The following is a 14,837-nucleotide window of genomic DNA, read 5'->3' as shown; positions in this document are numbered from 1 at the left end:
GCAAAGTTCTTAGTGCTACTCCTTGCTCCAGCACCCTTCTTGGGTGAATTTCCCACCTCTAGCCCTCATTTCCAGAGAAAGAACACGCCAATAGAACAGCGCACGTATTTTGTTTGGCTCTTTACAGGTGGGTCCTGACTCTTCAGAGTCCACCACGTGTGGGTAGGAAAGGAAGCAGACACTCACCCACTCACCGATCCTGTCGTATGATCTTCCTTCCCCTCATCGCCCCTGCACCGTCCTAAACATGGTTCGGCAGCCTTTGTGGTTCATGGCTTGGCAGTCAGTTATCACTGGTTACATGGACAGGGTTTAAAGTACACGGGAGATGTGCCCGGGTTCTTCGCAAAGGCTGTGCTGATTGACAGAGATTGTCTTGGGTTTAGTATTTGAAGGGGTCCTCGCCCCTGTGATATTGAGGGATGGCTGTGTTTCATGGGGATTGGGGGATGGGAGATGGGGCTGGGTGCCAACAAAAGGATGAGGTAGGCCAGACAAGGTGGCGGAGGTCAGGAATCCCAGCATTCTAAGTTCCTAGGAAAGTTTGCCTCAAAACCAAAATGAAAGAAGCCAAATGAACAAAGCACGACAGAACACCACCAAACAATAAAAGAGGGTCAGATGGACAGAAAGATGGTTCGGGGTTCAGGAACACTGACTGCTCTTCCAGAGGCCCCAGATTTGATTCCCAGCAACCATATGGCAGCTCACAAGCATTTGTAACTCGAGTCCCAGGGTATCCAGCACCCCATTCTGGCCTCATTGATCATGGGACAGACCTGTGGTGCACAGACAGATAAACATAGTCAAAACAGCCCTATGCATAACATAAAAATAAGTAAATCCAAAACAAGATAAATCCATCATACAGCACTGAATTTATGTACATTTTTAAGTGGGGGTAGGGTGAGGGGAGAGGAGGCTCTGGGGCTGGTTCCCAGGCAGATGAGGTGACTTCCCCACAGGCTGCAGGAATACAAGCAAAGGAGACCAGGCATGGCTTTCAATTCTACCTGTGTCTCTTACCTCTCTGTGATGGGAACCAATGGTATCATTCTGGAGTGAATCTCTCTGGATGAGTCTGAGTGGGCATGCGAGGTAGCTGGGTGTCACAGGGTTAGCCCTGCCTGGGGGCTGAAATGCTCACCCTGCAGAGGTGAAAGCTGAGAGGGAACAGCTTTGACCCAGATCAGTTAATGTCAGGCAGGATCCAGGGAGGAGGCCTGCACACCTTCTGGTCTTCTGTGGACATTCTGTCCCTGAGTTCTGTTGTTTCCTTCAAACCAGGTTACCGCCTTCTAACTGACCTCTGGCATGGCTGTCCCTCCAGGGCTACCAGGAAGTGGGTGATTTTCACTACCTTGGACCTGTTTTTAGAGGGACATGAATGACTCTGGCTCTTCACTGGGTCTATGTGGGAGCCCTACAAAGACATCTTTCAGGTCATTCAGCTGGGAGAGGGGGTGGGAGGACACAGCAAAAAGTGATGGCAATTGAGGTCAGATCAGGGCCTGGCCCTTCTGCATGGAGTCCACAGGTAGTCACAGGAATAACCACCCCACCACACTGTGGCCCAGGCTGTGGAAGCTGTATCTCTCCATCACTTGCTTCACATGCAGGAGGAAACAGAGAGGTACAGACACTCACCTAAGGCTGCTCAGCTGCTCTGCTAGGGACTTATGACTTTGAGCACTGATCCCTCTGAGGCCAGATGTTGTGCTCCTTACTTTAGCCATTTTTCTCCCCTTAGCAAAGATTAGCACCACTAACTTCCAGTCTGTAAATCTGTATCTACACCCACTTTAGAAAGGAGACTAAGGCGCAGGGGACTGCAGTGACTTTTCTAAGGTAGGAATTGATGTGGCTGGGGTACATCCCATATTCTTTCAACCTGTGAGGAAGGGGCCTGTCCCAGAGGGCACTGCTGCCTGGTGAAGCCTGGCTCCGCCTAGGCTGGAGACCCAGCAACTGCTGTTTGGTGACCGGATGCTTAGCCATCACTCGGCTAGCATGGCCTGTCTGCTTCCTGTAGGTTGAAGGACCACTGCCCATTCCTCAAGTCAGGAAGAGAGGCTTGAAGAGGTAAAAGGTCCCTTGCCAGCTGCAAAGTCCACATGGGACATAAGCCAGGGGTCTTTATCATTCACACAGGCAGCCGTTACCGCCTGTGACAGTGCCAGGGAAGAGAGTCCCCTCCACCCCACCTCTCAGGCAAGCCTAGGTGGATGCCTCTACATCCCACTCTGTTCTCTCTCCTTCCCATCCCTCTCCCCTCCCTTTAGGACTCTGCATTGGCTTCCTGAGGGAGGTAAGTGTTTCTCGAACTAAGCTCCAGGGGCCTCCTGCTGTTGTTAGACTGGGTGAGCAACTTTATAAAATAGGGACAGTGGCTGTCCTGGTCTTTGCGGGGTTGAGATGGTCAAATGAGTCACTGATTAGCACCCGATGTTCCTCTGGAAGCTGTAAACAATGGCAGAGCTTGAAGAAGCTTAGAGAAGAGTGTATAGTGGTGCTGACCATGACGGTGCAACCCTGATCCTCTTCCTTCAGGGATGGGAACCTGGGTGGTTCTGGCACCCCTGTGGTCTGCATCCCCTCTACACCTGCTCTGCCGTATCCCATGCCATCTCGCCCACCCCATCGGCTCCTGCCCCACCCCAACCTATCCACCGCCTGTGCCCATTCTAGTCCCATCAACTCAGCTCTGGCCTAGCCTAGCCCACCCACCTAACCCCAGCTGGCCCAGCCCACTCTGTCTATCCCTTCCCTCCACTAGAACAGTACCATGCGTTGGCCCATGGGTGCAGGCTGACTCTGTACCCCAGGGCTGTGGCTCTCACTACTCACAAGTAGATGGGACATAAGTCCAGTCAGACTGCCCACCCCAAACCAGTCACTGGTCACCAAATGTCTCCCTGCTTTAGTTCTGACAGCTCCCCTCAGAAGCTTGCATAGACGGGTCCTACCTAGCTGACTTCACCTTCTCTCGGTCCTGTCAATAGTACCCCCACTCTCCTGTGGGAGAATTCAGGTGGAATGGGTCAGCCCGGGCTCTAGACAGGTCTCAAGGCTGACAATCCCCATTCCCAGGCCTGGGGCCCTCTCTGACACCTCATATGATTTGAGCAGACCTAGAGCTGGCTTCTGTTGTCAGGAGAGAAGCTCCCTTGTTTCCTCTCTGCTACTCAGAAGGCAAATGGAGAACAGGGTTGCCCTGCTGCCCTCCGAGCCTCTCGTCACATGCTTCCCCTCCACTCTGTGGTGCCTAGCCTGACATGCCACAGCTTTGGGGTGGCTGCAGGCTGGGACAGCCATGTGCTGCCTCTTTCTACCCTGAGGGATGGGGAGGCCTTGCATCTCAGTGAAGTAGTGCGTTCTAAGGCTTGGGCTTGGGCACAAAGGAAGCAGACTGCTGACTTCTAAAGCTGGCTGTGGTTGAAGGCCACTGTCCCAGAACTGGTCTGGGCAAACAGCACCCTGTGTGGTCCGGCCTGTCTCTTGGACCTGTCAGGGTCTGTGGATAAAAGGCTATGTTACCAATGTCAACTGTACACACATCTTCCTGGGGACGTGTGGGGAGGCAGGGGCAGAGAAGTGGTTCTGAGTACTGTGTGTCAAAGGACTCATTTTACAACAAACCACATGTTCCCAGCATAGACTTAACAAGGTGAATCTGGGCGGCACTGCACAACGGTCCCTTCATGGGGTTTCAGCCAATAACGTTCCTTGTGCTTTTCCCACCCACTCCCAAGCATTTATGGAGAGATCTATGCTTAGAATGGAAACCAGTAAAATCCTATTAATAACTCACAGTCTATAAATACATGTCTGTTAGCTTCACGGACTAGGACAACAGCTTCATGGACTTCCACCAAGTTTGCTGAGTGAGTCTGCAATGGCTTCAGCTGCTGTAGGGAGCGAGCCCAGGGCGAGATCAGACATGGGCAGAGACAGTACCCAGTACAGAGTAAGCACATGGGGTGGGGTAGGGCTGTAAAGCAGTATGGACACACAGAAGACCCGGAGGCTGCACAGTCCCAAGCCTGCTCTGGCTCTGTTGGACTATTGTCCAGGTGATTGCCTTGTGCTAACTCTTGGCTTGAGCTCTCTTCCCCATTGTTAACACCTTGTGGTCCTGCTCAGAGGGGCCTCAGTTCCTACCACATGACCTTAGGCAGCAGCTCAAAGATTTCCAGCAGATGCATGTTCTGAGACATGTGTCTTAGGTGACTTCATTTTTGGCTAAAAATTTTATTTTGGCTAAAAATTAGCTTCAGAATTCAGATCAATGTGATGGGGCCCAGGTTTGGGAAAGCAGTTAACTCCAGAAGACTGCTGTGGTACTTGCACCCGGGAGGGAAAAACAGACTTCCATCTCTGCTGAGGGCGGAGCTTACTTTTAACTTGAGGGAGGGCAGGAGCTGAGAACATCTCGCAGCAGGCAAGTTCTTGGCAGGCATCAAAGTCCTTACTGAGGGCATTTGTGGTAAAGGTGGGAGGGAACATTCCTTCAGGGCAGAAAACGATTGACTGGGTTAAAGCTTGTTACATCTGGGCTGGGTAGGGGCTCAGCTGTAGTGTGTGCTTAGCAGGTGTGAGACACCGGGTTCCAACCTCCAGAACCACAAAACCTTCAAACCCCAATCCAACAAGTTAGACAAGCTGTCAGCACTGTACTCAACTATGAGTAGGGTCTCTCGGGTTTGTGCAATCTTTTCTACATGCAAGGCCAGCATCTCCTGGGATCCTGGGAGACAAAAACTTTTGGGCCCGAGAGAAAAGGTGTTTGCCACCAGGTTTGATGACCTGAATTCAGTCACTGGGACCCACATAGTAGGAGAGAACCAGTATCTCCAAGCTGTCTTCTGATCTCTGCAAATGCAAACTGACACCTTCTCACCCCACCCCAGGTCAATAACTAATGTATTAGGAAGAGAAAAGGAAAAGAAACACAAACCTTGGGCTCCCCAGACCTTGGAACGAACACCCACCTCTCCCACCCTCCACCCCTGCTTGCCCTGAGATATGCAGAGGACACTGGCACTCTTCCAAGCTTGAAATTCGTCAGAATAGTCAAGACGCTGCCTGCCCCTGGCCAGCTGCACCATTCAGCCCGAGCCAGGGTGTTTCTAAGTTCTAGCCACCAGTCCTTCAGTCCCATCAAGTCGCGTGTGGTATACAGAGACAGTGGGCAGGCAGAAGAATGGGAGTCCCCTCCACACACAAGGCTCTGGGGTCCTTTTGAGGCTTCAGGGAAAGATCACAATGACTTTATTGTAAAATATCCACCATTTATTAGCAGGTTTTTTTTTTCTAAAAACACAAACATGAGAACTGAGCACCGAACACAGAGTGACTCACCCCTGTGGATGGGGAGATGTCAGGACAGAAGCTGTGGGGCTTTCTGTGTACCCCAAGTCTCAGCTTCCTCACTCACTCCAGGGTTCCAACACTACCTCTGACAAGGAAAGGAACCATTAAGATCCCCAAGTACAGGAAGGTCACAACCTTAAGGCTGCTGACACTAACTGCCCCACGTTCCAGTCTGTAACTCCAGCATATCAAAGCCCACCATCAGACAGCTGCTCCCACCGGTCTGTGCTGTCCTGACCAGCTAGCTTCCAGCTTGGCTCCTGCAAACCACACAGCACAAGCGCTGACATCCACATGCAGTGTCTGTGTTCAAGTATAAAGGTTCGTTCAGGACAGCCCACATCACTGTAGTGCTTAAACCTCTGTAGTGTCTACTGCAGCCACACCCTTCGACAGGCTGGTCAAAGGTGACACAATCCATGAGCAAGTATGGGTAACTGTCCACAACCAAACTTGATCTCCATCCAACATGGACACCACCTCAGTCAAGGCCAAAATCTTGACATCAGTAATGACATGGTTGACTAAAGTTAATTCGTATGAACAGGAACCGCTTCTCCATTAAACAGAGCTTCCCAAGGCATCAGGCACATCCTAAAAGAGAAAGACAATCACGTCAAAATGCTTCTGACAGGGGTCCACACTCAAAAACTCTATGTTCCTAAAAGATTATTATCGAAATGAGAAAGACTTAAAATGGCTGCTTTGCACTCCATGATGGATCAAGGTCCTCTCCCAAGAGGCACAAAAAGACAGTCCCACTTGTACTGCACTATGGCAGCCAGTGCTCTTACCTTCAATCAGCCATGGTCAAAGGCCTTGCAAAACTGCCTCCCTACCTAATTTACTGTCAACAGTGTCTTAGGGACTCGCAGGAGAACACTAGCAGAACAAGGGGCAGAACACTCCCCAGGGGTGGAGTGCCAACAGGTGAGGGAGGGGTCTGCTGCTCAGACAGTGGCTTTCCTCTACCTGCTGGCCATCTCCCCATATAACACACGACCTGGCAGGAATGAATCTCCAGCTAATCTTTAGTTAGATGAACTCCCAAACCGGAGGTAAAGGGAAGAGAACTGCATAGTAACTGAGAGACAACATGGATGTGCAGAGCTCATCGAGAATGTCTCACTTGAGATAGCACTGGGAAATGCTGCTTGACTTCATGTGAAAACCATAAATGTCAACCAGTGTCAGAGCCACGAGTGAGCAGTTTCAGAGAGGACGCCACACGAGTCCCCCGGGTAGACCAGCTGCCTCAGCTGATGAGGTTTCCTCTTGACTTGGATGCTTGGCTCTGCTGGTACAGAGTACACCCAGGAGCATGTGAGTGGTGATGGCTCCCGGCGGGTGAGCTCCACTCCAGCCCTCTTCTGAATGGGTGTGAAACATGATTTCTAGTCACACTCAGCCCATTCCTAACCATTTCACACACAGGCAGAGAGGACAAATGGTGCGCCAAACCTTAGGAAGCATCTTGGGATGGCGCTGGAGGATCCTGGCCTTCAGGTTCTGGAGGGGGAGCTGGCACAGCTTCTTTTTTCTGGGCGGCCAGGAACTCGTGGATTGCTCGCTCTATCTGTGGCCTGAAGATGTGGTTTAGTTTGGGGTCGACCACTTGAGAAATGATCCTGTCCACTCCCGCTTCCAACATGCCTGACCTGTGGAGATAAAGCAGACCACTGTGATTCAGTTCCCGAGATTTCTCCTTTGCACTGACATGTCCCGAGTGCCATTAGAGAGTCCAGCGAACATCCATTTCCCCAAGTTTAGTCCACTGGCCTTTCGTTTGAAGGGGTTCACAACTGACGGCTACCTGCCACCCCAATGCAGCCCCAACTCTGTACAAAGGAACCAGACAATCAGAGCAGACTGCCCCAGAGGCCATGCTTGACTCACGTCAAGAGCAAGCCCGGCCACAGGTGTGGAGTGAAAGCCGCAGTCACAATGTCAAAGGCAGCGCACACTTGGGTTTGCCTCCATTTTCTTCAGCTTTTATACTGAGCAGCCACAACAGAAGCGGCTTCCAGCAGCAATGCAAACATCCAAGACAGTCCGGAAAACAGACATTTTCAATAACTGGTAAGATGCATAAGATTGGACACACAGTGTGTAGCCGCTCAGTATAGGGTAGCTTTGGATCGCTACTTTTTGAGACCTCTGAGCCACCACAGCTGACCCGGGAAAGGGAGCAATACCATGCACACCAGGAAGACAGCACCAGCAGCTTTAGATGCCACACCCCCCACACACAGAGGACTTTACATGGGTGGTAATTTTCTTTATTTACAAAATTCCAATTTCAGTGGCCATGAGCCCACATAAGTACTAGATTGTCAGCAAAAAACCTTTTCTTTTTAAACTCTTTTAAACTTCAAAATCACTGTATAGTCAAAAGTTTCAAGGAAATATAGAGGCTCATACGTCCTATCCTTACACGTCTGGTGTTAGTGCCCTGAACGACACACTACAGTATCAACACTAGGAAGATGGTGCCAGTACCCAGACTGTAGTACACGACCTGCATTAACCAGCCTTCTCTGTGTTGCTGAACACACATGTAGAAATGGGTATGTAGAAAGAGGTATACACCATGCTAGTGACTAGAAGGTGTGAACAGCAACGTGCCTCCCAGAGTCTCTCAAGTCCCTATCTATTACAACGTGATGCTGACCACATACATGCCAAGCCACACTGCCTAGTGAGAAAAGCAGCTTAACTCACCGACTTTTTATTTTCTTTCCTTCTCTAGGAAAGTCTCACTGTACAGCTAAGGCCGGTCTGGACTCATTACATAACCAAACCTGCCTGGTTCTCCTAACCTTCCTGCCTCGGCCTCAGTGCTGGGATGACAGAAGTGTAGCATCACATTTAGCTAAACTCAACAACTGATTCTCAAAGAACCAATTCAGTGCCAAAGGGGTGAAGGCCCCATGATCTCAACATCTTCTACCAGCTCCCATCACCTCAACAATGCTGGGGACCAGCCTCTATCATAAAGGCCTCTGGGGGGCAGCACAACTTTACTGTGTGGGTTTCTTAGGGCATGCGCCAGCACAGCTAAGAGCCTGTGCTTGGCTCTCCCAGCCCAACTCCCTACATGTCTTTGGCAGCCACATCTGGCCACACATCTCTGAACTATTACCAAGTGCACTCATACCTCAGTTTTCCAAGATTTGCTTTTCTCACCACAATTCCCTGATGTTTCTATTTTCACAGTCCTGCTTCATAAGCTTTTATTCAACAGTTTAGTGGATTAAATAGTGCCAAACATAAGCCCTAGTTGCTAAAAGCCAAAATGGATTCTGACAGAACAGAAAAAAATTTACCTTGGAATCCACGACCCACCCCACCGTGCCAGTAACAATGAGGCCACTCCTGGGAGTGTGCTACAGGACCTCCTAACAAAGGCTCAGTTTGTTTCTGTAAAGAACAAACCTTACAGGACTGAGAGTGTCACCATGCTTTAGCAGCCGCAGTCATAGAACATCCAGAGCTCACTTTGCACACTCTCACACTGGCATCTTGGTATAAACACTCTTAGGTTCAGATCACACTGAAAGCTTCAGAGAGCGAAGAGCAAGCCTGGAATCCAGACCTTCCTGAGTCGCCTCTGAGGGCAGGCACCTAGGAGCAGCCCAGAGTGAGCAGCAGGTACCCCAGGGCTCTGCTCATGACCTCACTCATGCACGAGACAGCAGATGCTACAAAGCACCACAGACCAGGCCCTCCATGAACTGTGGCCAGCCTGTGTGGCATTCATGCTGGGGCCTCTACCTTTACTTACTGAACCACGCTCTGCCTCAGCCCATTTCGCAGCTGGTTCTTGTTCATTGCAGGATTCCATTCCTGTTTGTCCAGATGTGTCGATACAAAATTATCCACCTTCTGCCTCAGGTTCTGGTAAGCTGGCTAAGACATTCATTCAGAAGAGACCACGTTAGTGTGTGTGCCAATGTCATGGCACCGAGCCATTCAGGAAACTGCTTTTCATAGAAACACATCTTCTTTAAGCATGCTCCCACCTGACCTCAGAGTTGACCTGCAGTACAGCAGCTATGAATCAACAGCCAGCAGGGTTATCTGTCTTGCAGTGGCTGGGCACAGTGCAGGGCACTGCCTATATAAGTCAATCTACTTTTAAAAAAAGACACATTTATTATGCTTATTAAGTATACAATGTGTGTATGCCTGCAGGCCAGAAGAGGATACCAGATCTCATTACAGATGGTTGTGAGCCACCATGTGGTTGCTGGGGATTGAATCAAGGCCTCTGTAAGAGCAGTCAGTGCTCTTAACCTCTGAGCTCTCTCTCCAGCCTCTAAGTCAATCTGCTTTTAAAGAAACCCCACATGGGAGAGCCTATTAGTATTATGCTGCCCTCATTTAGACATTAGACTTTCAGGCTTAAAGGAGTAAACCCTCTCCTTCCATGTGTCCAAGGACAGATGCAAGCTGTTTCTGGAAGGAACACGGTTCTAGGCCAAGCACTGACTTTTTACGAGTCACAGGACTTTCAGTAATTCCCGTCTCTAAAATGCAAACATTCCTGTCTGCTTGACTCACAGAGGATGTTCACCAAGGAAGGCCCCCTCCAAACGAAAACAGCCATCCAAGCCTCAGCAGGAGTCATATGACAGCAACAGCCAAGCTACTCTGCGAAGAGTTTCCAGGCAAAGCTGTGTGTGACCCTCAAAGGAGCCTGAGGCGCTTACTCTGAATCCTCCTCCTCAGAGCTTGAGAACAAGACTAGGAAATTACCTTGTGAGTACAAGGACTGTTCCGAGCCCCTGGCCTCCTGCTCTCCAACCGGAGGCAGACAACGCTTCTTCAGCCCATCCTTGCTAAAGAGCATGCCAGTGTCTGCATGGCTCTGGTCTCTCTCTACGAGAATGTGGAGGTAGGAAGGATGGCCTACCTGTGCAGACTGTGGCCTAAGATGTGTATATATAGGGCAGACTTTACCCCATATCAAAGACATAGCACAGGCCCAGGCAGCCTGCAGCTGACAGCTGAGGCTACTGAACCCGCTTGCCTGGGTGACTCACAGCCTGAACACCACGAGGAGCAACCTGAGCAACGGCAACGGCTACCCTGTGGAGCCTCTCAGTCAGCAAAGAGGCTTGTAACTCCACCACCTTAATCTTGGCAAACAAATTTTGTAAAGGGAAAAGGAATGTTTTGGTACTACTATATACCTGCCTCGTGACACACATTCCAAAGTTTCCAAGTGAGGTGAATTAGGGTATTTTTAGCTGTAGAGACTGGCCTTTGGCACTGGATCTAACATAGCCATTAACTCCATTTAAATTAGTTAAACAGAATAAAATAAGGTGCTGATTCTACTGCTTATCCCAATTTGACCTCATACAAATCTGCAAATGATTCAGTTAGGAAAGGGAATAGCTATTAACGTGTTATCCAATCCAGCCGGTGCTTAAAATCACCTCCCGGGTGGTGAACAAGAGAATGGGCAGAGCTTCTAAAGTACGCTGCCTTTCCCGAGTGTTGTAAAACGCGAGTTCCTTGGGTATGAAGTGGATATACGTGTGCAGCCATAAAAGAATCATTAAGTTCAGAAAGGCGACTGAACTAAAATAAAAATTAAAAAAAAAATTAAAAATCACAGCTGGTTAAGTGTCCAGGTGTCGTGTGTGCACCACAGAAGTCACCGGTACTGGCCCGCGCCGCGCGTCCCTCCAGGCTCCGGAGGTGCCTTTTGTTTTACTCCGGGCTCTGGCACGTCAAAGAGGCGAGGTGGACCGCCCCCCTCGGTCCCCCGCAGCCCGGGTACCTTAGTGTCCACGTCGGCCAGGCAGTCCCGGCGGAAGCTATCAAACAGGCCACGGCTCTTGAGCTGCTCCACTATAAGAGCGATGAGCTGCGGGTCTCCCGGAGGCAGCGAAGCGGGGTTGACCGTGCCGCCCGCCCCACTCGAGCCCCCCGCTGGTCCCGAGGCCTGGCCCGCCGCACCTGCTCCCGCACTGTCCGCCATGGCTGCGCCCCGTGCCCGACCCCGTGCTCGGCTGCTCCTCCGGGAGCCGTGGGCCGCGCTGCGCAGACACGGAGGGCCCCACGGAGGTGGCGGCGACGGAGGCGGCAGGGTGGGAGGCGGCGAGGACCACGGCGCTCCCCGCTGGCCGCGCTGCTGGCGCTCGTCTAATAGCGTCACCAACGACCTTTGCATTGTGGGACGGTTGGTTTCCTGGAGCCATCGCCCATGTTCTTATAGCCTGTGTCTGGCCGTTGGAAACTACAACTCCCGGCAGGCTATTGGCTCGCTCGCGCTAGTTTGCGAGACAGCATGGGAATTGTAGGCTCAGAACCTATTCAGTCACTGCAGCCCTCAGAAATCAGACCTCCCTACAGTGGGCGACAGTCACTTGCAGAACTGATTGAAAGATTAGGAGCGTATCATTTAGCGACTGTGATTCAGCAACTCTGTTTCTATGCCTGGCAGCCTGTGCTTTTGACAACAAAAGGAGGTCATCCCCACGACCTCCTTGAGTAATATGATCTGGGAAATGTGGTTAACAATGGGTTAATATTTTTGTTATTTTGATAAAACTAATTTTACTTTTTGTGTGTCAGGGAGGGGCGGTGGAGGAGTTCATATTGGCCCAGCCAGTCTCAAAGGTTAAGCTGATCACAGTCTCTCACGATAGGTTACAACCCTTTGGGATATCAAATTTATTTCTACTCCTGTCCCACGCTGACCTCTCCTGTTTGGCTCTAAGGAAGTCCCGTGAGAGAGTTCAACCCTGGCCCCCCACCCCCAGAGGGAGGCCTGGGGGGGGGGTGTTGCCCTTCTTATAAGTCACATTTTAGGTACATCACATCTTATTCTTTCCTCACAAAAACTTTTCTAGCTCCAGGCCTAATTTGGTCTATTGTTGAACCAGATTCTTATAGCAATCGTTGTGACTGGAAGTGGATAATTTATAGGCTGATTGGCCATCTTCACCCCTATGCCCCCAACCACACCTGTTGGCGTTCCTTCTAGGCTCCGCCCCACAGTCACCTGGCAAGAGCCAGGTGTGCCTGACTCACTATAAAAAAGGAGCTGCTTGCCCCCTCCTCTCTCCTCTTCTCCTCTTGTTCCCCTTACCCTCTTCTTCCTGTCTCCCTATCCTCTCTCCCCTTTCTCCATGTGCACATGGCCAGCCTCTCCCCAACCCTCCTCTCCTCCTCCTCCCCCTCCTCCTCCTCCTCTTCTTCTCCTCCTCCCTTTCTTCTTTCTTCTTCCTCTCTCTCTCTCTCTCTCTCTCTCCCTCTCTCCCTCTCTCCCTCTCTCCCTCTCTCCCTCTCTCCCTCTCTCCCCCTCTGCCTTTCCTCCCTCAACTCCCCTCCCCATGCCCTAAATAAACTCTATTCTATACTATACCTTCATGTGGCTGGTCCCTCAGGGGGAAGGGATGTTTCAAGCATGGGCCTGCAGAAGCACCCCCATTCCCCGAACCATACAACACCTCTACCAAACACAGCCCTGGCTTCTTTTTCTTTTTATAAAACAAAACAACACCCAGAGTATAAGCTTCGAAGAAGAAACCATGACTGTTTTTGTCTCTGGTGCTCAGCACAGTACTTGGCCATAAGTCCCTGCCCCTTCTACTTATAGAATTGTGTAACCATCTGTGGAATGAAGATATTCTAAAGAGCCTTGAGCCCTGCTCTTTTGGCTCTCAGAATATTGAACCATTGCACACCTCCTGCCCTCTATCTTATGTTAGGCCTCTGGAAGGCTGGGTTGGTGCCGTCATTCGGGTGCATTGACTAAATCTCCCTCTTCTGGTTCTCAAACATGTCTCATTGGTTGGTTGTTTGCAGGTGGCTGAGTGGGTGAACCTGGCGTGTTAGGATTACCAGGGCCCAGGCTCTGACTCTTAACAACTCCACTAACTATCTGATCAGAGTATATGTGGATAAGAACATACTTTAGTTCCCGTCTTAGTTGTGCTTTTTTTGTTATGAAGAGACACTTGACCACCGTTTGTAAAGGAAAACATTTCACTGGAGCTGGCTTACGGTTCAGAGGTTTAATCCATTATCATCATGGTGTAAAGTATGGCATCACGCAGGCAGATATGGTGCTGGCGAAGGAGCTGGGAGTTCTAAATCGGAGCAGCAGGCAGCAAGAAGAAATACTGAGAGAATAGGCCTGGCTTGAGCATCTGAGACCTCAAGGCCCACCTCCAGTGACACACTTCCTCCAACAAAGCCATACCTACTCCAACAAGGTCCCACCTCCTAATCCTGCCATTCCCTATGAGTCTATGGGACCATTTTCTTTCAAACCACCATAATCATCATCTTCAGGAAGTCCTGGTATGGCAGTTAACACTGAGGTGATCTGCCACGACCTAATAGGAAAGTAATGAGGAACCCAGGTTTACAGGGTCCAACACCAACATTGGGTCCTGTGTGTTGGCTCCTGGAACTCTGGCCCATGACAGGGTGCAGTTCCTGAAGTCCTGTACGCTTGCTTTTGTAACTGCTATAAACTTGGCACATTGAGGATTGAGACTAAGGACGAAATAGATAAAAATATGGGAGGTGGTTATTATTATTATTATTATTATTATTATTATTATTATTATTATTATTATTTAAGCCTTGCTAAGGGATCCAAAAATGGCACCACAAGCTATGCAATGTACAATAATTGCCATCAGGGGGCGCCCTTGCTGCATTTATAGCTCCGAGCATTTTGAACCAGGCAGTACTGTTTTTAACTTGGGTCTAGGCAGTAATCTAGTTTCTGGTGTCCTTTAGATAACTGCTGGTGAGTCTTAGTATTAAAGCTTTTCAGGGATAGAGATTTAGGCATGATGCAGACCTAGTCTGTATGTGCAGGGTCCTGGGTCCAATCTCCAGCATGAAAACAGACAAAATCCCTTTTTTTGACTACATGAAAACAGACAAAATCCTTTTCTGACTAGCTGCCCAAAACTCAGTGAACCTATGCATATTAGAATTTAGGATATTTACATTAAAGCCTGCGAGGAGGTGGAACCTGCACACGCCTAAGTCTAGACCTTGCAGAAACCAGAAAATGGGATTGGTGGTTTTTGCAGAACTGTGTGAAAGAATAGAGAATCCATGGGCTTTTCATATCAGAGAGCTAGATTGGATGTTAACATCATCTCGTGGTGATAGGTCTTTGGGAAACTGTGTCTTAGCCAGCACTTCTATTCATGCACAAACATAGTGACCAAGAAGCAAGTCGGGGAGGAAAGGGTTTATTCAGCTTACACTTCCACATTGCTGTTCATCACCAAAGGGAGTCAGGACTGGAACTCAAGCAGGTCAGGAAGCAGGAGCTGATGATGCAGAGGCCATGGAGGGATGATAATTACTGGCTTGCTTCCCCTGGTTTGCTCAGCTTGCTCTCTTATAGAACCCATGACTACCAGCCCAGGGACACCACCACCCACAATGGATCCTCTTCTTTGATCACTAGTTGAGAA

At 50.0% G+C, this 14,837-nt stretch overlaps 1 protein-coding gene across 2 annotated transcripts; it reads right to left on the bottom strand.

Moving 5' to 3' along the window:
* Positions 1 to 5,270: 5,270 nt before the first annotated feature.
* Bod1 (biorientation of chromosomes in cell division 1) lies at positions 5,271 to 11,612 on the bottom strand. Of its 2 annotated transcripts, none has more exons than NR_073160.1 (4): positions 11,165 to 11,609; positions 9,148 to 9,282; positions 6,835 to 7,031; positions 5,271 to 5,967 (listed from the first exon to the last, which is right to left on the bottom strand). NR_073160.1 is itself a non-coding variant. In NM_001013854.1 (4 exons), the coding sequence occupies exons 1-3, from the start codon at positions 11,555 to 11,557 to the stop codon at positions 6,836 to 6,838; spliced, it is 714 nt and encodes a 237-aa protein (NP_001013876.2). In that variant the 5' UTR covers positions 11,558 to 11,612; the 3' UTR covers positions 5,275 to 5,967; position 6,835. The 2 variants fall into 2 exon arrangements, 1 of the variants encoding a protein (NP_001013876.2); NM_001013854.1 differs by having other exon boundaries at positions 5,275 to 5,967; positions 9,158 to 9,282; positions 11,165 to 11,612.
* Between the last annotated feature and the right edge of the window lie 3,225 nt (positions 11,613 to 14,837).

This window comes from Rattus norvegicus, chromosome 10 (genome assembly GCF_021556685.1).
Source record: "Rattus norvegicus strain SHRSP/BbbUtx chromosome 10, alternate assembly SHRSP_T2T, whole genome shotgun sequence".
Classification (NCBI taxonomy): Eukaryota; Metazoa; Chordata; class Mammalia; order Rodentia; family Muridae; genus Rattus; species Rattus norvegicus.
This window is presented reverse-complemented; position numbering and strand designations above follow the sequence as displayed.

What these genes read in the sequence shown, in the direction of transcription:
- Bod1 (NM_001013854.1), bottom strand. Translation starts at nt 11,557, where the DNA reads ATGCAAAGGTCGTTGGTGACGCTATTAGACGAGCGCCAGCAGCGCGGC. An exon ending in TGGCCGACGTGGACACTAAG is followed by an intron (nt 9,283 to 11,164) that starts GTACCCGGGCTG and finishes TGAATGTCTTAG; the next exon opens with CCAGCTTACCAGAACCTGAG. An exon ending in CTGAGGCAGAGCGTGGTTCA is followed by an intron (nt 7,032 to 9,157) that starts GTAAGTAAAGGT and finishes TTATCTCCACAG; the next exon opens with GTCAGGCATGTTGGAAGCGG.